At 41.6% G+C, this 17,397-nt stretch overlaps 3 protein-coding genes across 5 annotated transcripts in view; 1 reads left to right on the top strand and 2 right to left on the bottom strand.

Moving 5' to 3' along the window:
* The window catches only part of spock2 (SPARC (osteonectin), cwcv and kazal like domains proteoglycan 2), a 32,673-nt gene extending 24,929 nt beyond the window's left edge, over positions 1-7,744 (top strand). For both annotated transcript variants that reach the window (XM_008429496.2, XM_008429495.2), the window contains 8 exons: positions 1,320-1,434; positions 1,768-1,873; positions 3,047-3,155; positions 3,315-3,449; positions 4,748-4,966; positions 5,154-5,216; positions 6,067-6,198; positions 6,698-7,744. In XM_008429496.2, the coding sequence (XP_008427718.1) occupies positions 1,320-1,434; positions 1,768-1,873; positions 3,047-3,155; positions 3,315-3,449; positions 4,748-4,966; positions 5,154-5,216; positions 6,067-6,198; positions 6,698-6,843 (1,025 nt within the window). In that variant the 3' untranslated portion in view covers positions 6,844-7,744. The remainder of the gene's footprint in view (positions 1-1,319; positions 1,435-1,767; positions 1,874-3,046; positions 3,156-3,314; positions 3,450-4,747; positions 4,967-5,153; positions 5,217-6,066; positions 6,199-6,697) is intronic.
* Positions 7,745-8,609: 865 nt separating this feature from the next.
* On the bottom strand, positions 8,610-12,983 carry tysnd1 (trypsin like peroxisomal matrix peptidase 1). Its single transcript, XM_008429493.2, has 4 exons — positions 11,279-12,983; positions 10,732-10,862; positions 10,432-10,617; positions 8,610-10,231 (listed from the first exon to the last, which is right to left on the bottom strand). The coding sequence occupies exons 1-4, from the start codon at positions 12,304-12,306 to the stop codon at positions 10,029-10,031; spliced, it is 1,548 nt and encodes a 515-aa protein (XP_008427715.1). The 5' UTR covers positions 12,307-12,983; the 3' UTR covers positions 8,610-10,028.
* A 125-nt stretch (positions 12,984-13,108) lies between these two features.
* Positions 13,109-17,352, bottom strand: sar1ab (secretion associated, Ras related GTPase 1Ab). Of its 2 annotated transcripts, none has more exons than XM_008429492.1 (7): positions 17,265-17,352; positions 16,249-16,319; positions 14,921-15,040; positions 14,764-14,829; positions 14,553-14,656; positions 14,326-14,457; positions 13,109-14,210 (listed from the first exon to the last, which is right to left on the bottom strand). In XM_008429492.1, the coding sequence occupies exons 2-7, from the start codon at positions 16,304-16,306 to the stop codon at positions 14,094-14,096; spliced, it is 597 nt and encodes a 198-aa protein (XP_008427714.1). In that variant the 5' UTR covers positions 16,307-16,319; positions 17,265-17,352; the 3' UTR covers positions 13,109-14,093. The 2 variants fall into 2 exon arrangements, with proteins under 2 accessions (XP_008427714.1, XP_008427713.1); XM_008429491.1 differs by having other exon boundaries at positions 16,249-16,334; positions 17,265-17,350.
* Between the last annotated feature and the right edge of the window lie 45 nt (positions 17,353-17,397).

Below are 17,397 nucleotides of genomic sequence, written 5' to 3'. Positions count from 1 at the left end.
TTCCCAATAATTCTGTAACTTCAGCTTTCTCCAAACACAGCAGGTCTGACTTGAGCCCAAATAGTCCGGTTTTGTTCTCATATTACCACAGAACTTTCTCCTAATTCCTTCTGAAATCGGTTAGATGTTCAATGTCAAATTTAAGACAGGCTGGTACAAAATGTGTACCAATAATAAGATCTTTTATGAAGCCCTAGATAAAGGAAGTGAATGATGACTTTATAATTCCTCCACGTTGAAATAACTCAACCAGATTCTTGCTGACCACTTTGAGGCCCGTTCCAGGCCACTGCAGATCTAATGTGACGTCCCAGATGTCTTTTGGTTACGACTTTGTTCCCACCCATGGCGGCAGAGAGGTTGGAACAGATAATGCAGTAGGGTTCAGGTTTGTTTGTTGCAAACTGACCACCATGTCCTCAGATCACAGCAGAGGGCATATTCCTTCTGTAACAGGCCATGAAAAACAAATATCTCCTTACTGTATTTATACAGGCTCTGCTCTTTTGCACACAGCTCCAAGTCTCAAGACAAAGTGCTCCATTTTGAACATAGGAATTATCAAACTGTTACACATCTTGTGCGTTGATGACGTACAAACACACTGTACGTGTGTATGCTGCTATAGGTGGATAGTATTGCCTTCCATTGCTATTACTGCAATATTTACACAAGCACTGCATAAATGTTGCAGCAGCAGCCTCATACCACGCTATGCAAACAATCTGTCTTCGCTGATGAAGATTTACTCACCTTGGCATGCTGTAGTCTAGAGAAGTGTTTCCCAGCCCTGGGCCTCGTGGCACGTTGCCCTGCTTATTTTGAGATGTTTCCCTGCTTTAATATTCCTGATTCAGGCGATTGCAGTTCAGCAAGTGCCTGTTAATCAACCATCAATTGGAATCAGCTGTTGTCGAAGCAAGGAAACACCTGAAACATGTATGGCAATGTGCCTTGAGGAAAGTAATGTCACAGCCATGGCAAAATGTGGAATTCTGTGACAGCAACGAAAACAAAACTTTCGGAAAATATAAACAAAGTGCTTTAAGCTTTTATTTGTAAGAACATCCTCCTTTATTTTCCTTCAGTTCAATGCAGATCCTAATGTAATTTTACAGCATCAAAAGAGCAACAGCTCTGCCCTTATGTAATAATTCAGACCAACTCTCAGGTCTTTCTGAGTAAGCCAAGGCGAGCCACGTGGGAGCTGAGGCTGGAAGCCAAATGCAAAACTATATGCAGAGGAATCTATTTGTTAGAAGAGAAGTGAAGCTGCGGAAGCATCACCGTTCACGTCCAATTTCCCGTTTGTTTCCCAGATGTAGACACCACCAAGGACCCCTGTCAGAAGGTTAAGTGTAGCCGACACAAGGTGTGCATCGCCCAGGGCTACCAGAGAGCCGTGTGCGTCAACCGCAAGAAGCTGGAGCACAGGTGAGCGTGCGTAGAAAGACTGACTGACTAATTCCCCAGACACAGGAAGATTGAGAAAACTTCCTCCAGCACGCTGACATGAGGTCAACACTGATAGTCTACACTGCTGCTAGAGTGGGATGCGTTCTGCTGCTGGCCAGAGTGGGAACAATAAGAGGGCTCCTGCTGTGTAATGAGAAGCTAATAGATTCAGACAACATGGAGGGGACTGTTTGCATCGTGATCTCATGCCCAGCCTGGAGCTGCCGAGTTTCTACTCTGAGTTAATATGGCAGTGGCCGTCTGAGCTTGATGAAGTAAGGGTGAAGTATTTGCATGTCCCCTATCCCACAGACTGAAGCAGCCCGCTCTCCGCTCTCCTGATGGGAACTGTCAGCCATGTCCCATCTCCTCCACCGGGCCAGTGTGTGGATCAGACGGACACAACTACGCCTCAAAGGTACGTTTCCCCCTGTTTAGAGGCTCTGTACAAATGCGCAGTAGAAGCACATTGAAAACATTTCACCTAAGGTGAAGGAAGACGGCTTAAAATACCAGAACTATCACTGAAACGTTCATTTATGTCAGCAACTCAGTTTACTAGATGAAACACATGTAGATTACAGACTGGAGTTTTAAGGCCTTTATTTTGCGTAATTATGATGCTTTTATGCATACAGCTTATGAAAATAAAACATTTAATATTAGAATATTACATAAGTTATATTAAATAGAAGAAACATGTTTAATGTTGAAATGAAAGCTTAAGGAAAAGTGTGTTTAGAAGGTCTTTTTTTTTAACTTTTGATCTAATAAACGAGCAAAAATATTCTATTACTGAATATGACTAGTTAGCTCAGTTCCACTGAATCACATTATCCACTCCTACACTCTTGTTTACTATATATTCTTGAGATGATAATGTGTTCATTGGCGTATTACTCATTATTTACCTCTGTCCTTTCCAGATGGCTGTAAAACAATATTTTATTTACTCAAGATTAAACAGAAATAATCACTGAACGTCCATAAACTCAAAAGGGGGGGGGAAAATCTTGGCTGCGTTCCTCTTGGTGAGGCAGTACAAAATATGGAAATGAATGCATTGGTTAAACGTCACCTTTACTGTGGTGCTCACTTAAAGTGTTTGGGAAGCATATGTTGCATGAAGAGACACACACGTGCACACACACACGGCTATTAAAAGCGATAAATCTGTTATGTATTCTGACAGCGTGCCGTGTAGTTTGGGATAAAAACAGAAGAACACTCTGATCTGAGCCGTGTGAGGAGCTTCTCCTGGGAAAACCCGGGACAAAGAGCCATGATATGCTACCTCGGAGGGACCAATTGGCGACTCGCGGCGACAGGGTCCTGTGTGTTTATTGATTAATGCTTTGTCTCGTGGATCCCTATTCCTGACCTTGCGAGTGAGCAGAGGTTGGATGTCGACGCATTTAGGGGCAAGTCTCAGATTTGAATCGGGGTTTACAGTCAGTCACCTCATGAATATTTGATCTGCGTTGCAGCAATAACTCATTTTGGTTCACCTTTGTGTCCCCTTGCCGACGCTGCGGGCTTGTGTGTCTGCGTGTAATGATCCTGTGTATGTGTGTGTTTGTGTGTGTTACAGTGCAAGCTAGAGCAGCAGGCGTGTCTTACTGGGAAAGCTCTCACCCTGAAGTGTTCAGGTCTGTGTCCTTGCCCAACTGCGGCGCCTGCGTCCAGGGAGGGGAAACACGGTGAGATCCAAATTTGTGGCAGAATAATTAATAACCGTAGTCCACAAGCGTGATGGCTACGCCAGTTTTACGCTGGCCTCCTCATTTTTTAGTAGCTTGACACATGCCCTCTACGTGCAGAAAGTACGTCATGCGTTTCCCTCCATCTGGCTTTCACAGAGAGCTGCACCGGGCAGGATCTGTCTGATCTCGGCGAGCGTCTGAAGGACTGGTTCCAGCTCCTGCAGACCAACGCCAAGCAGAATAATAACAGCAAGCAAGGGGCCAGATCCCCAGCAGCCAGCACTGCGTCAGGTTAGAGCCTTTTCTCAATTAATCCCCACAGCATTATGAAAACATTTACATGGGGCACACGGTTTGGGTTTTCAGCAACTCAAAATCGACTGTTTAATTTAATTTCTCAGAGAACATAAGAAAATTCTGTCGGTCAAAACGCTGCTGTGAGCAGTGAGCACCTTACTTTTGGCAGGACTGCTTTCCTGTATATTCATAAAGGTTTTCCATCCAGATGTTTTTTTTGCTTTTCTAATCCAAACAAACAAACAAAAAAACTGATCTGTACTTATTGCTTCCACTGGATGTGAGACATTTTTTTAATGTTAGTAATGCTCTTCAAAATGGTCGATAGAGATAGAGATAATGTTATGTAACATTACATACAGTACAATTGTAATTGTAACATTACATGCAATTTGATACATTGTGCTACCGTAGCACAATGTATCAAATTGCATGCCAGTAGTTATTTGGCCAGATGGACTGACTTAGCTCCTCTTGACCCCAACAGATGTTTTGTTTTCAGTAGCTGAGAAGCTAAAGCTGGTAGACAGCGTTGTGGAAAAAAGGACAGGAAAACGGCTTGATCATAATTTCTACTGTCATTGCATCATTTAATAAAAGCGTTGGAATTAAATGTTTTCCTGATATGTCACGCAACTTTATTTCAGATCGTTAACTTTTGTGCGTAAGCAGTGTAGAAGGTGGAGGATAAAAGGCGCAGGAAGTCTGGATGCACCCCCTCCTCTGCAAATCCCCCACTCAGTTCCTTCAGACTAGCCAGCAGAAATTGGCAAACACTTGGTGGAACTAAGCATCTGCTGAGCTCATTATTCGAGCTACTTCTCAGTAAGACTGGTAAAAACGTTGCTAAAGATTTTATAGAGGAGTGGTGTTGTGACGGAGCTTTTAAAGAGACTCTAGGCCCTGTTTCAAGGCATTAAATCGTGATGTTAAATTTCTCTTAAACCATATTTGATATATATGTGTGTAGCAGTTTTGTAACAACTGGAGCTAACAGTTACTTGGTTATGTTATAAAATGACACGATGAGCCTGAAAAACATATAATGCAGCATCTTTAAGTCACATGTACTTCATGAGAAGTTGTCAGTAAGAGTGGCATCAGTGATTTTGTCAAAAAGAGAAATAGTACTAAATTTGGTTTCATCTTCCTACAGAGTAAATGTACTGATACTACCAACAAGTGTGGTGGATTGTGTACCTCCTCAGACCATTGACCTGATTTGATGCACTATATATGTATTATTTGTGCAGCTGTTTGCACAATAAGAATAAGCGAGTTTGTGTCGGCAGTGCTGGACAGGAGCCTGGTCGCCAGCTGTAAGGACTCAATAGGTTGGATGTTCTCCAAGCTCGACACCAACAACGACCTTTACCTGGATCAGGCTGAGCTGGCTGCCATCAACCTGGACAAATACGAGGTCTGCATCCGGCCATTTTTCAACTCCTGCGACTCCTACAGGGACGGGAAGGTCTCCACGGCTGAATGGTGCCTCTGCTTCTGGAGGGAGAGTGAGTATTTATGAGGCTGATGGGAGCTTTGGCTCTCCACTGTGACTTTCTGCTGGCAGTATCTGTTGCCTGTGTGCTATCTGTTGCTCCGGTAATATTAGGCTTACAATTCAGCCTCACGTCACTTTGTCAGGTAAGATGGTTCCACCTCCTCTTGTAAAAACAATCTTCTTTTCTCTTGTTTAAGAGCCGCCCTGCCTAGCCGAACTGGAGAGGATTCAAGTTCTGGACGGCGGAAAGAAAAAGTTTGGTACGTATTAATATTCTGTAGCTGCATGCCAACACGTTTAGCTGTGGATGTCTTCGTCTGGTGGTTCTGTTAGATAAATAACTGGAGGGAGATGGGTGTCCGTCCATAATCCACTCTGTGAGTTATGTAGCGCTAACACAACACACAGCCCTCTTTCTATCCTCAGTATAGTGTGTAAGCAGATGAATATGTAAGCATGCAGATTTGTATATCAGTGTGTGAGAGTGTGTACGTACTGCAGATTTTGGTTGGTTGGCTGACTGGGTTGTGAGTCAGGCCTCTCCAAGGACACAGAGTGGCAAGCAGAGAGCTGCCTGCCAGCAAGACACTCAGATGTTCCCCTGAAAGATTGGATTAAGTCTGTGTTTGGCTTTTATTTATTTTTATTTTAACTATGTAATAAATATCTCGTCTGTGGGATGTTTCATTTTTAACCCGTCTTCGCATGTCTGAGAAGTTTAATTTTCCTTGCCTGTGCGTGGATCATACAGTCCAAAACATAAAATTGTCAGGCTCTTTTTGACCCCATTTCTTGCATCCCTCGTCCCGATCTTTTTGGTTCTGGCAAGGATCGGGTCAGTTTGAAAGCTGTGAAAATAAATCACTCCCACTAGGAAGCTTCCTTTCAGCAAGAAAATTGCTACCTAGCCATGCAGCCCGTGGACGTTTGTTTTGCATCTTGCTGGAGACACGTTTTTGTACGGCATGAGGAATATAACTTCCTGTTGCAAAGAAATGGCCACCTAGACTGTGGCAGTCTGGGACAAAAAAAAACTCTTCTGGATTTCTTTTTCAATGGGGATTGCAAGGGAAGGTCCGCTCTCACTGATTTAAGCTTGTGCGTGTGCAGGCCGATTCATCCCCAGCTGCAACGAGGACGGCTACTACAGAAAGCAGCAGTGCGACAGGGGCGAGTGCTGGTGCGTCGACCAGAACGGAGGAGAAGTCGCGGGGTCTAGGATTCGTGGCAAGCCGGATTGCGGTAAGCCTCGAAAAAGGTTTCAACAGCCGTCGGGGAGTTTGTGAAACGATGTCGGGATCTGAACCACGGGAACACAGTTATAAATATCCAAAGCTTATCCGCCCGCTTCTTCCCTGCAACCTCGCAAGAATTTCAGCACAAAACCTTCTTTTGTTTTGAAGGACCGAGCCGCGCTGGAACACAGCTTAAATTTAGAAATCGGTGCCACTTTTTAGTGTCCAGAGTCATTGGCATTCTAAAGCGCTGCTTGTCGCTGTGAGAAAAGTCTTTCAAGATAAATTGGGGGCGGGGAAGAGAGGCTGGTTTGGACGGAACCTGCGTCTGATAAGAATGGTTCCCCTGGCACAGTTTAGAAGCAGCCATTAAAACCCAGACAAAGTCAAACGCATGTCCCCCTTAGCCGTCAATATTCTGAAACGGAAAGGACACACACACACCCACACACACAAACACACTCACACTGGCTTAATTCACTTACTCTGCATGCTTCTCTTCGCAGATTCTGAAATGACATATTCAGGGGATTTTGGCAGCGCAGTTGGATGGGAAGACGAGGAGGAGAAAGAAGCTGAGGAGACTGCAGAGGAGGCTGAGGAGGAGGAGGGAGAGGTGGGAGAGGTGGATGACGGGGGGTATATCTGGTAAAAGGGTCAGCTTTTAGCCCAACCTCTATGTGGGAGAATTTAACGGTCCCAAACACACACACACACACACATATATACACACTGCTGACGATGGATGTGATAAAGGCACTCCACTCCGATTTATAATGGGTTAGAAAAACACGAGGGAATGTCGTGATTTGGAAGGGGGTCAGATGCTGATGGGAGTATTTATTGTTTCAGGGTGTTCTTATCTTGGGAAACAGGAAATGGGAGGTGTTATTCAGAAATTTTGGGCTTGGGAGTTAAAAAAAAAAATAATAATAATCTTGTGAATCTTTGTTCTCTTTTGTTGTATGTCCTTTGAACTATCTAAGAGCTGTTTTTAGCTGATGTGTAATGGAGATTTTAAGAAGCTGCAGGTGCTTGCATAAAAAAAAGAAATATACATATATATATATATATATATATAGATATATATATATATCTATATATATATGTCCAGTTTGGGTGCATTTCACTAGTCTATAGAGTGGTCTTCTTTATCTTCTATGTGTGCAGATGGAAACCGGTTAGGGTTTTAGTTTGAAATCTGCCCGTAAAGGAAACGAGACCTGGTAGAGTATTGGAAAGCGCCCTCTGGCCTTATTGTTTTCACCTCATACGCTTTGGCTCATATGTGACAGTAGTGCTCTGTCTCAATCATGACTTATTAGGACGTTTCTCACACATCACTCCTTAGCTTGTACATAACGTGTGCATCGGAAGACAGAATGTCACCTGCTGGTCAACGCCTTGAAAGACTGGCAGCTTTACGGCTTAGCTGACAAGTGTACATCGTAATATAATGTGCATCGGTTATTGTGTTTAATAAAACAAAAAAACAAAAAAAAAAAAACTCAAATAAAATAAATCTTATCTATGTGGCTGATCTGGTCACCGTGCTTCTGAGTCTGAGAAGTCTTTCTTTTTTGTTGCTACCCTCCATTTTAGTGCATAAAGTGACCAGCAATGGAAAAATTGTCCATATAATGAAGTATTGGCAAGTTGTCTGTAGTGATTTGTTTCTTTCTTCTTTTCATTTGTTCAATGTTAGATTTAAGTCGGGAGCAGCTCTGCTAACAGTTTGTTCATAGTCATAGTTGATGTTTGATATTTGTATTATTTTTAGAATTTACCGTGAGAAGAGAAATAAGAGTCTTTAAGACATTTTATATTGAGTTGAGGAGTTGTTCTAAACTTGGACAGCATTAGACGGCTGAATAAATACGTACATCTCTGAGGATGGTGATGGAGGGAGAAATAAATCTGAAGCTTGCTGATAAAAAAAAAACCTGCAGCAAAGAGTGGCATCTTAAGGTCACCAGGTTTCCATAACAACCATTCAATTCACACTGATCATTCTCGACATCCTATTTTAAGCTGTGTGCACAAACTGCCCCAAACGTGAGGGAACTTTACATATAATCTCATCACATCAGTATAAACAGTCATCAAGCAAAAGAAAATGGGCTAAACAAGACTTAAATAGGTGAAAGGCACAAAGTAGATATTTGCAGAATACATTAAGTTCAGAGGAGGAGATGAGATGCAATTTTAATGATAAAATTACGGCACCCTCTTGAAGTGTAATAATATCAATGCAAACAGCTCGTTTTAATCTTCATAGAAACAGCTCATTTAAAGCTCAGGCAGCTTCATTATGCCTAGTTTGTAATAGCACAACTCATAAAACATCTGGTAGCCATAGCAAGAAGCCTAAACAAAGTGAGCCTCAGGTTACATATTACAATTGAAAGTGAAATTAGATTTTTTTTTTTTTACCCATTTGTTTGCCTTAAACTACTAAATGTACCAAATTCTGCTGCTTTTACAAGTGGTATTATTCTGGTTCAGTTCAGGAATATTTCAGAGGAGCACATTTTTTTTCAGCAACGTTGCTCAGATAAGATTATTCTAGTGACATGAAAATCGAGAATATCTCCCACAATATGTCACGTAGTGCCCCCTCTTGAAGCTCAATTTGAAAAATCACCAGCGCAAATCTCTAAATCTCCTCTTTGTGTGACCTGTTCGCTGTGAAGCGGATTGTGTTGACACAATGTGGTTGCCGGCTTACGTTCCTTATGCCTTCCCTCGTTGTGTGAAACGTGGCTTGTAAGAGAAACTGGTAGAAATTGGATATAGACCTCGGTCTGCATGTGAGCAGCTCTTAAAAGTACAATACCTACAGAAAAATGCGTTTCCTAAGGACACTGCTTAAGCCTCTCCTCTGTTAACGATTTACTCTGGGAACAGTGAAACAGAAACCCCTTCGGTATGCTACGCTCCTTGTCTTCGAGAGTTCACGCCAGGAACGTCTGCCGCCGTTGCATTGTGAAAACTGACAGTAACCAATCTTTGGAAATGTCATCTCACAGTTTCATATTTCTGTGATAATGGAAATCAGCACCGGTAACGTCCCATCGGGCGAAACCTCCGATGTGAGTGAATGTTCCTGCCAACAGATGTCTGAATACCTGATATATACACACAGCAGCCGTCTCGAGCTACCCAGAGGGACCAATCATTTTCTGCAACCTGCCAGCTTGTTATGCTGAATCTTCCTCCTGCTTGTAAAAAAAAAAGATAAAAAATAAACCTCATGCACCAGAAGCAGATTTAAATCCTCACAAATGCTTCCAGAAATAGGACCCTTGATGCTGTAACTGTAGAATAAGAGGGGATCAAATGCAGCTTCTTCTAACATATTGGCACCTATTTTACAGCTGCCTGGTTCAAAGGTATGTGTAATTAAAATTATGTCACGATTTATTTTCCTTTGATGATTAAATCAGATTAAAGGTTCATTTCTAGATGTTCTCTTATGAGATTAGGCGACTGCAGTAAAAGAAACATTTAAATTAGGGTTTTTCACACATCTTTGTCAGGGATGTCAATAAATGTGGCATCCTTTGATACAGATGTGCGAAACTGTGTAATACAGCTGTTATAATAGGGATCATTTAGAAAGTGCGTGCAACCGTAAACTCAGTTAAAATACAAGGTTTATTGTAGTCAAATTGAATAAAAGAATACATGGGAATTACAATATATTAACATCATCTTTCTAATATTCTAATGATTCTGTGACGATTTAGTGAAAATAATGCCTTTACATGTCTATTAAGTCTGTTTAAAAGAATTTAAGGGGAACACATAACCTCTCAAAGGTTTATGAATCGCAGGTCACAGTTTGCTTTGTGCACCTTGCAGCCTCCACACCCGTCTCACGTCCCTCTCTGTAGCGTTCAGCACACTGAACACGTCGACATTTCTTGTCTTTTGAAACTCCTGCAGCGGTCTCTGGAAAACAGGCGCTGGGATGATGAAGTTGAGGTGCGGATATGTTACGCTCGCAGCCAGGTCTCGCGCATTGCTCGACACGATCCCTGCGACAGAGCAGATAAGACAAGCCGTCCTTAAACCTGCAGCCGCAGCCACAGCGGCGATCTGATGAGAGCGGCACAGCTGGGTTCTTTTGTCTGCACGTGCGCCACAGACAGGTTTTCTCTCGTAGTAGTCGCACGCCCCCTGCTGTTCGAGAAGAGTTTTTTTTTGTTTTTGTTTTTTAAGGTACAGGGCTTCTCACCAAGCAGCTCTCCCGACTGTTTCCGCACCACAGCGCCCCCGCTGGCTCCCGCCTGTACTGCGCATGTGGTCTGGAGCATGACAGGCTGGCCATTCAAGCTGATGGCCTTGGAGAGTACACCAGATGTCAGGGATGGACCGCAGACTCGGCCCAGCCCGCCGTATCCCACTACAACCACAGCTTCACCTGAAACCATAAAAAAAAAATACATATATATAACTGAGCTGAGTTGAATCTCACAGCACTCTCGTTAAGGTAAATTAGCGCTTCTCTCTTTTAATTTCAAAGTTGAAATCATACCTAGGTGAAAACTTTTTGACATTCTGGGGATCACGGCTTCTGGAACGGGGTCTCTAAGCTCAATTAAAGCCAAATCATATGGTGAAGATGATTTAGTGGAGAACAAAACATTGCCCACAACATCTTGGACTCTGAAAAAGGAAATCACAAAACATTTAAAAAATAAATAAATATCAAGCTCACAAATTATGTTTTATTTTAATAGATCACTACAGTTCATTGGATTATATTCTCTTTGGTGTTACTAGACAATAAAACAATTTATTGAAGACACATAATCCATTAAAGTCTTTTTTTTTTATGTTTTTTACTGATTTTCCACTTTGACTTTGTGACAGTAATTTATTTGTAGATCTAAATCTTTTGTTTCTTCCTGTCACTTTATTGTATTCTATCTCTTTTGCCAATACTTTCTGTATTTGTTTTATTGTTTCACACCATCCCGATTCTGGTGTTTCTGTATCATGCAGTGTCGCGCAAAAGTATTTACACTTGCTGAACTGTTTTGCAACAGTTACCAGACATTGAAGTGTAAACAATGAATCACCTGCCATCTTGATGAAACTTCAGGGTGACCGAAGACTTCCCACCTACTACATGCCGGCAAGTTACCACCAGCCGTGCGCTGACAGCAACTCCTGAGCCCCAGGCCTGTCCACTGTCCACAAAGCTCACAGTGGGGTGTCCAACAGCTTCTGGCCCCTGAGCTGTTCTGGACATGCAGAGATCTGCCTCTTCTTTTTGCCCCCAAACCCCACGAAGCGGATCTCGGACCCCTGTGGAACGGACGACACTCCTGAAGATCACGTCAACAGAGCAGACCAAAGTGAGGCCTATCCACTCATTTGACTTCCAGCCAAATGGAGACACAATCACACCGATGAGACGGACACTGTCTGTGGCCTCCACCACAAACAAGCCTCCGCCCTCTGTGCCGGGTAGGCAGCGAGCGTCTGTGAGGATGACAGCATTGTCTTCTCCAGCCAGGTTGCTGACAATCCCTCGGCTGAGGGTGCTGATGAAAAGGTCTAAGCAGAGGGAGCCAAACGGAGAGCCGCATGCAACAACCGGGCAGCCTTTCTGCAGAGACGAGCTGCTCTGCCAGGGGGTACTTTCTGTGTCTGTGTTGTTGTTCACCACCACACCCGCCCTGAGGACTGCAAACCAGCTGAGGGACTGGGCATCTCTGATCAGCTCAGCATCCTCATCGTCACCATGGAAACGCCACTGGTCTGTCTCCTGGAAAACTCCCAGGAAGGTCTGTTTGAACTCCACGCAGTTCACCAGCATCAGCAGCTCGCCTGAAACCTCCCGCTGACGGGATGGCTTGCTCCTTCTGGAACCTGACAAGCAGACGCGGATTTTTAGTTTGTCGCTGAAGCTGCGGGGAAACAGGACCTCGGCGTCTGAGAGGCGCTCTCTGTCGGAAACAAACCGGCAAAACGGGAGGCCGGTGCATAAGACAGTACCAGACCGAGGGTGGACGATTACTCCACTGCAGCTGACGGATTTCCTCCCTGGTGTCCCAGCAACTTTAATCACACAGCAGCACTTTTCCACATCTTTCAGCTCCATATTCCTGCAGCGTGGATCAACTTTACTATAGTAAATAACACGAGAAATCACTCAAAAGCAATGCACTTAAAACTTCTACAGTCCAATGATGAGATAACAAGGTAAGCTACAGAGTAAAATATGACAGTCCATTAAAATTTAAACTACTGCTTCGTCGCAAATAACTTCAATAATTATCTAACTTCCTGTTTGTTTCTCAATGTCCAACACGATTGGTGAGACTCTTAAATTATCCAGCCAATAGGAAACAAGAAGAAGAAGACCGGTAGTTTAAAGGAGCTGCATCCTTATAATCGCCGGTGCACTGATAATAATTTTCTCCTACGTATTTATTTCATTGTGTTTCCATATACTATGACATTTTCTATATTAGTGCAAAATCTAAAACTGTTTTTACACGCTAAATTTTTAGACAAAAACATTAATTCAAACTTTTTGAAATATAATTTCCCCACTAGTTTGACAATTGCGCTTTTACACAGCGTTTTACGGCTGCGCTTTGGCAACATGGTGCATTCAGGTGAACTGGTGCTCTAGATTAGACTGCATGTTTAGGTAACTCCAACATGAGTACTAGGATATTAGAATCAATGTTTTATTCATAACCAAAAAAAAAACTAATCGATCTTGTCTAAGTAACATTGTTTCGACATAGTCAATTATGATTAAAACTCAATCAAGATTGAGAAAAAAATGCTTTGATTTTATCACCCAGAAAAATTTCTCAGCTGGGCAAAAAAAAAAAAATATGTTGTTTAAAAAAACAAAACAAATGGCAGTTGTTCAATAACTGAGAACATAATAATTGTCAAAAGTATTTATTGTGCTACATTCCACACTAGAATCACATTTGTGTAACAGACTTCACTTCATGTCTCAGTGCGACACTTATACTACGATGTCCAACTATTTATTCCAAATATAAATAAAATACTTTACACAAAAAAATATATGCATCTTTTGCAGTGTTACTCTCTGAAATAAATGCGCATAATTTTAAGTATTCAAGTGCAAGTACTCTCATAAAATCACTGCATGTTGTTAGCAGCAACTAGTCACAAAGTACTCAAGTGTTCTTTTGCAGGTGTAACTCATCATAACATATATTGCAGTGCGGCATCTTTCATGCTACGAGTTTCTTACATTACTTAGCGATGCTGAAGCATTTGTACTGCGGTTGTATACTGAGTAAAGCTTATCTAAATAAAGCTTTATTTTTATGACTAAAAAGTCAGTTAATGAACTCAAGATGGCATTAATTTAGTATTCTGCCATCATAAACTCTTTGTAAAACAGTCAGTAGATCGATCAGCCGACATGAAATGGCTGATCGATTTTCATAGTTACAACGGACTAACTGCACAATTTAACCCAAGTGGGAGGTTCTTTAACCATGTATCAACTTAAACTGCCCTTTACAGTAAGTCAACACCAGCAGCCAAATATAAGCCCAGCTCTGACACTGGGTCACAGCATCGACATGTTTCTGGCACACATTTTCCTACACGCTTTAAAAAAAGAAAAAATGTAGCAGCGCAGCATGAAATGTTCAATCTGAATAGAGAATATCAGCAATTGCAATGTGCTGCATGACACATAGATTTCTATTTGTGGAAAAAGTATAACAGCAAAATAAATGTTTACATGTTTCTCTGGCTTGAGGTCAAACTACCAGAGATGGCATATTTAATAAAACATGTGTACTGCAAGTAGTTTTCTGCAAAATATGCTTTTGTGTGTGCAGGCATCAACAGAAGTCCAATTATTGTTTTTCAAAGGAAGTGTAATCAATCAATATACTGAGAGAGCCAGCGAAAACCGTCTCCGTAACCTTGTCTCTTCAGGACGCTACACATGAACACCTCCATCGGCCTCAAATTCAGCTCCTTCAGTGATACTTTACCCTGAAAATAGAGAGAGAGAACACATTTCAATCGGAAAAGCGTTGAATTCTTGGCTCATACAGTCCAGTTTCACCGTGCATTGGACAGGTAATAAGACGTATTCGGTGTCCTTCACCTTTCCAGTTGTATGTCCATGCAGACCAAACACTCCTCTGAGTGCATCCTCGCTGATGGCTTCTGGACGGTCGATCTTATTCCCCAGGACGAGAACCGGGATGTTAGCGATGGTTTCATCCGTTAGCAGTGCCTATTCCGCAACAAGCGTCAGATGAACACATCAGCACTCGCAGAAATAGCCAGAAGAGTTGATTAAAACAGGTCACGTCTTTGTGATGAACTCACATCCAGCTCTGCTTTAGCCTCTGCTAGGCGTTCATGATCGGCACAATCCACCATGAACACGATCCCGTTTATTGCTGGGAAGTAATTCTTCCAGATCCTTCGAGCTGTGAGGGCATTTCAGGATTAATGTGGCGTCCTGCGAATGCATCACTTCATCTTTCTTTGAAACAAAATCTTCACTTTCTCTGCACCATATTCTGTACGCTCTCACCTTGCGTGTGACCGCCGAGGTCGAATGTGGTGAACGTCATTCCAGCTATGGTCAGCTCCTCAGACGCTGAGAACAGAGAGGAGGCACAGCGATTTGAAGAGGGATGAAACCATAAAACACAAGACGGACTGCGTAACGTCAGTTTCGCTGTTCATACTTGGGTAGAGTGTTGGCATGTGCTGTCCCAGCCTGTCATCTCTGAGCATCTGCAGAAGGGTCGTTTTTCCAGCATTGTCCAGTCCGAGGAAAACCAGCTTCCCGCTCTTCTTGTACAACCCTAACAAGAAAAAGAACATGTGAAACAGATTTTTTTTTAATGCCCAGCTCTTGCTCCAAACATTACTTAGACTGGTGAGTTGCCAGAGGATCAGGAGGAGCTGTTATAAAGTTATTTTTTTGTAGCATAATAACATTTCTGTATGATGTATTTGCATAAAATTGTCAAAAATGCTGAAGTAAAAAACTATAAACACACTTTTTCTAACTGAAAATAAACAACAACAAAATGTTTACACGCAAACTCAACATTGCCATGAATCCCTTGATATTGGATTTCTTGACTTGTTGAACTGTTTTGTTTTTGTCAGAGTGAAATGATGATAGGAAAAAAAAACAAAAAAACTTTGATTATTGTTAACAAACTAAATCTTTATTTCATTCAAATTTGGCTGAAGATTCAGGAAAGCAGGAAGGAAATGGATTCAGGCGTTCAGAGACACACACACACACACACACACACACACACACACACACACACACACACACACACACACACACTGTCTTGGGCTGCAGCTGCCACTAAATATGTCTTCTATTAAATAGCAGTGGATGCTTTTCAGTGACATAGCTGTTGTTACTGTTAGCTTTAAACTCAAACTAAAAGCAAAATGAGAGCTAGAGCTACATAATGTATCAGATCATTTTCCTCATTGCAGTCACTTTGTCCAATACTGCGGTGGCAAAGGATTGCTTACATAATATCTCAGGTGAACCACATCAAACTTTGGTGCACTTTCACTGAATTACACGAGATTAATTCTTATTAGTAATTTAGTTATTAGTCATTATTAGTGATAAGTAATTTATTTAAATAGTTATTAGTGATGTAGATCAGAAAACTGAGGTATAAAAATAAGAACATTACGATGATATGAAAGAAAAAGTATAGTGAGTCCATAATGCCAAATATCATGTAGTCGGTCATAAAAGTGCAAATCAGAGAAAACAACAACTAAAAAAAGCAAGATATAAACGTATGAGAGTATCAGAGTAGAAGCTGTATGCTCTTGTCTATAGGGCTACTTTAAGCTTTAGTCTCCAAAATGTTTCACTTTATTTACGATTTTTAAAAGAAATTGCTCAAAAAAAGCAACTAAATGTGAAGAACCCAGTATTTCTTGGATGCATGCATGTAACCACACTTAAATAAATCAGAATCAAGTAGTTGAAAAGAAACAGAGACAGTATTTCTGTATTATACTATACCTAATAACTGCAGGACACTGCTGAAGCTCTTGTAGATCCAGTCAAATATAAAAGACATCTCTGTTCACAATCTAAAATAAAGATAACTGTCATGGAATACAAGATAAGACACACCATTATACTTTCACAAAAGTAAGATAAGACACACCATTATACTTTCACAAAAGTAACAAAGTTATTTCTGTGGACTTCAACTTGCTTCAGAATTCAAGACCAGAATTTCATTTTAATATATTGCAATTTAAGAGACCTTGTTGTATTATGGAACCCAGCACTGAGACTTACTGGTAATTGTTATTTCTGCCCCTGGATTACCCCACTGGTATGCATAAGCTCTGAGTAATCACTTTCAAAGTTTTAAAACGTGAAAGAAAAGTAGCCAAGGGCTTGTTCTAAGAGCCGTCTCTCTTTCTCTCTCTCTCTCTGCTGCACTGATCTTCCTCTGACTATTTTTATGATACGTTTGGAGAAAGACATTTGATCTGGACAGTGTCCCCTGCCTCTGCCTCATGGACACAGCAGCACCTGTCACTCTGGTAACTCAATGTTCTTGTTGAATAGAGACTTTCGGTGTGTGGAGGCTTCCAGAAATTACCCAGCTGTTGATTATTGAAGCTGGGACACCAGTGAGCAACAAAACCTGCACTTTAAACACGATATTTATGTCCATCCTCCGTAGATTAACAGCGAAAAATAATTCCTGCCTAGAGCCTAAAATAGTTGCTGCCTTTAAAAATTAGTGCCATGGCTTTTTTTTATTAAAAACACCAGAGCAGAAAGACGTGTATAACAAAGAATCACTATAAGACACTACTACGGGTTTAGTTAATTTCTCAATAACTACTGTCTGTCGGTTTGTAGCATATCAGCTGTCTGTAAATAAACAGTCTAACCGTGGGCAGTGATGCCAAATGGCCGAAATAAAACTATATTTTCTGTCAGGAGAAATAATTAAAAAGAAAAATCTCAACAGGAAATGTGGAAGCTAAACTTCTTCCATTATTATTCAGCCTTACCTTGGTCTAGCAAAGTTGTGAAACCCCGTCGTCCGTTAGATTTGGGCAAGAAAGTGCGCTTCTATACAGCATTTTATGGTCACCGGTGATGACGTCATGATGCATTCAAATACATCTCGTAAAAAAACATATT

This window comes from Poecilia reticulata, linkage group LG15, assembly GCF_000633615.1.
Source record: "Poecilia reticulata strain Guanapo linkage group LG15, Guppy_female_1.0+MT, whole genome shotgun sequence".
Classification (NCBI taxonomy): domain Eukaryota; kingdom Metazoa; phylum Chordata; class Actinopteri; order Cyprinodontiformes; family Poeciliidae; genus Poecilia; species Poecilia reticulata.
The sequence above is the reverse complement of the archived record's forward strand: the minus strand, read 5'-3'. Positions and strand labels throughout refer to the sequence as shown.

Bases quoted from the DNA above. Each gene is read 5' to 3' on its own strand.
- sar1ab (XM_008429492.1), bottom strand. From the start codon at position 16,306: ATGTCTTTTATATTTGACTGGATCTACAAGAGCTTCAGCAGTGTCCTG. The intron at 14,657-14,763 runs GTGAGAGCGTAC...ATGCCCTCACAG, and splicing joins CCTCGGCGGTCACACGCAAG to CTCGAAGGATCTGGAAGAAT. The intron at 14,211-14,325 runs GTGAAGGACACC...CTCTATTTTCAG, and splicing joins ATGGACATACAACTGGAAAG to GGTAAAGTATCACTGAAGGA.
- tysnd1 (XM_008429493.2), bottom strand. From the start codon at position 12,306: ATGGAGCTGAAAGATGTGGAAAAGTGCTGCTGTGTGATTAAAGTTGCT. The intron at 10,863-11,278 runs GTGATTCATTGT...TTCCTTTTTCAG, and splicing joins AAGTTTCATCAAGATGGCAG to AGTCCAAGATGTTGTGGGCA. The intron at 10,232-10,431 runs GTGAGAAGCCCT...GCTCTGTCGCAG, and splicing joins ACAGTCGGGAGAGCTGCTTG to GGATCGTGTCGAGCAATGCG.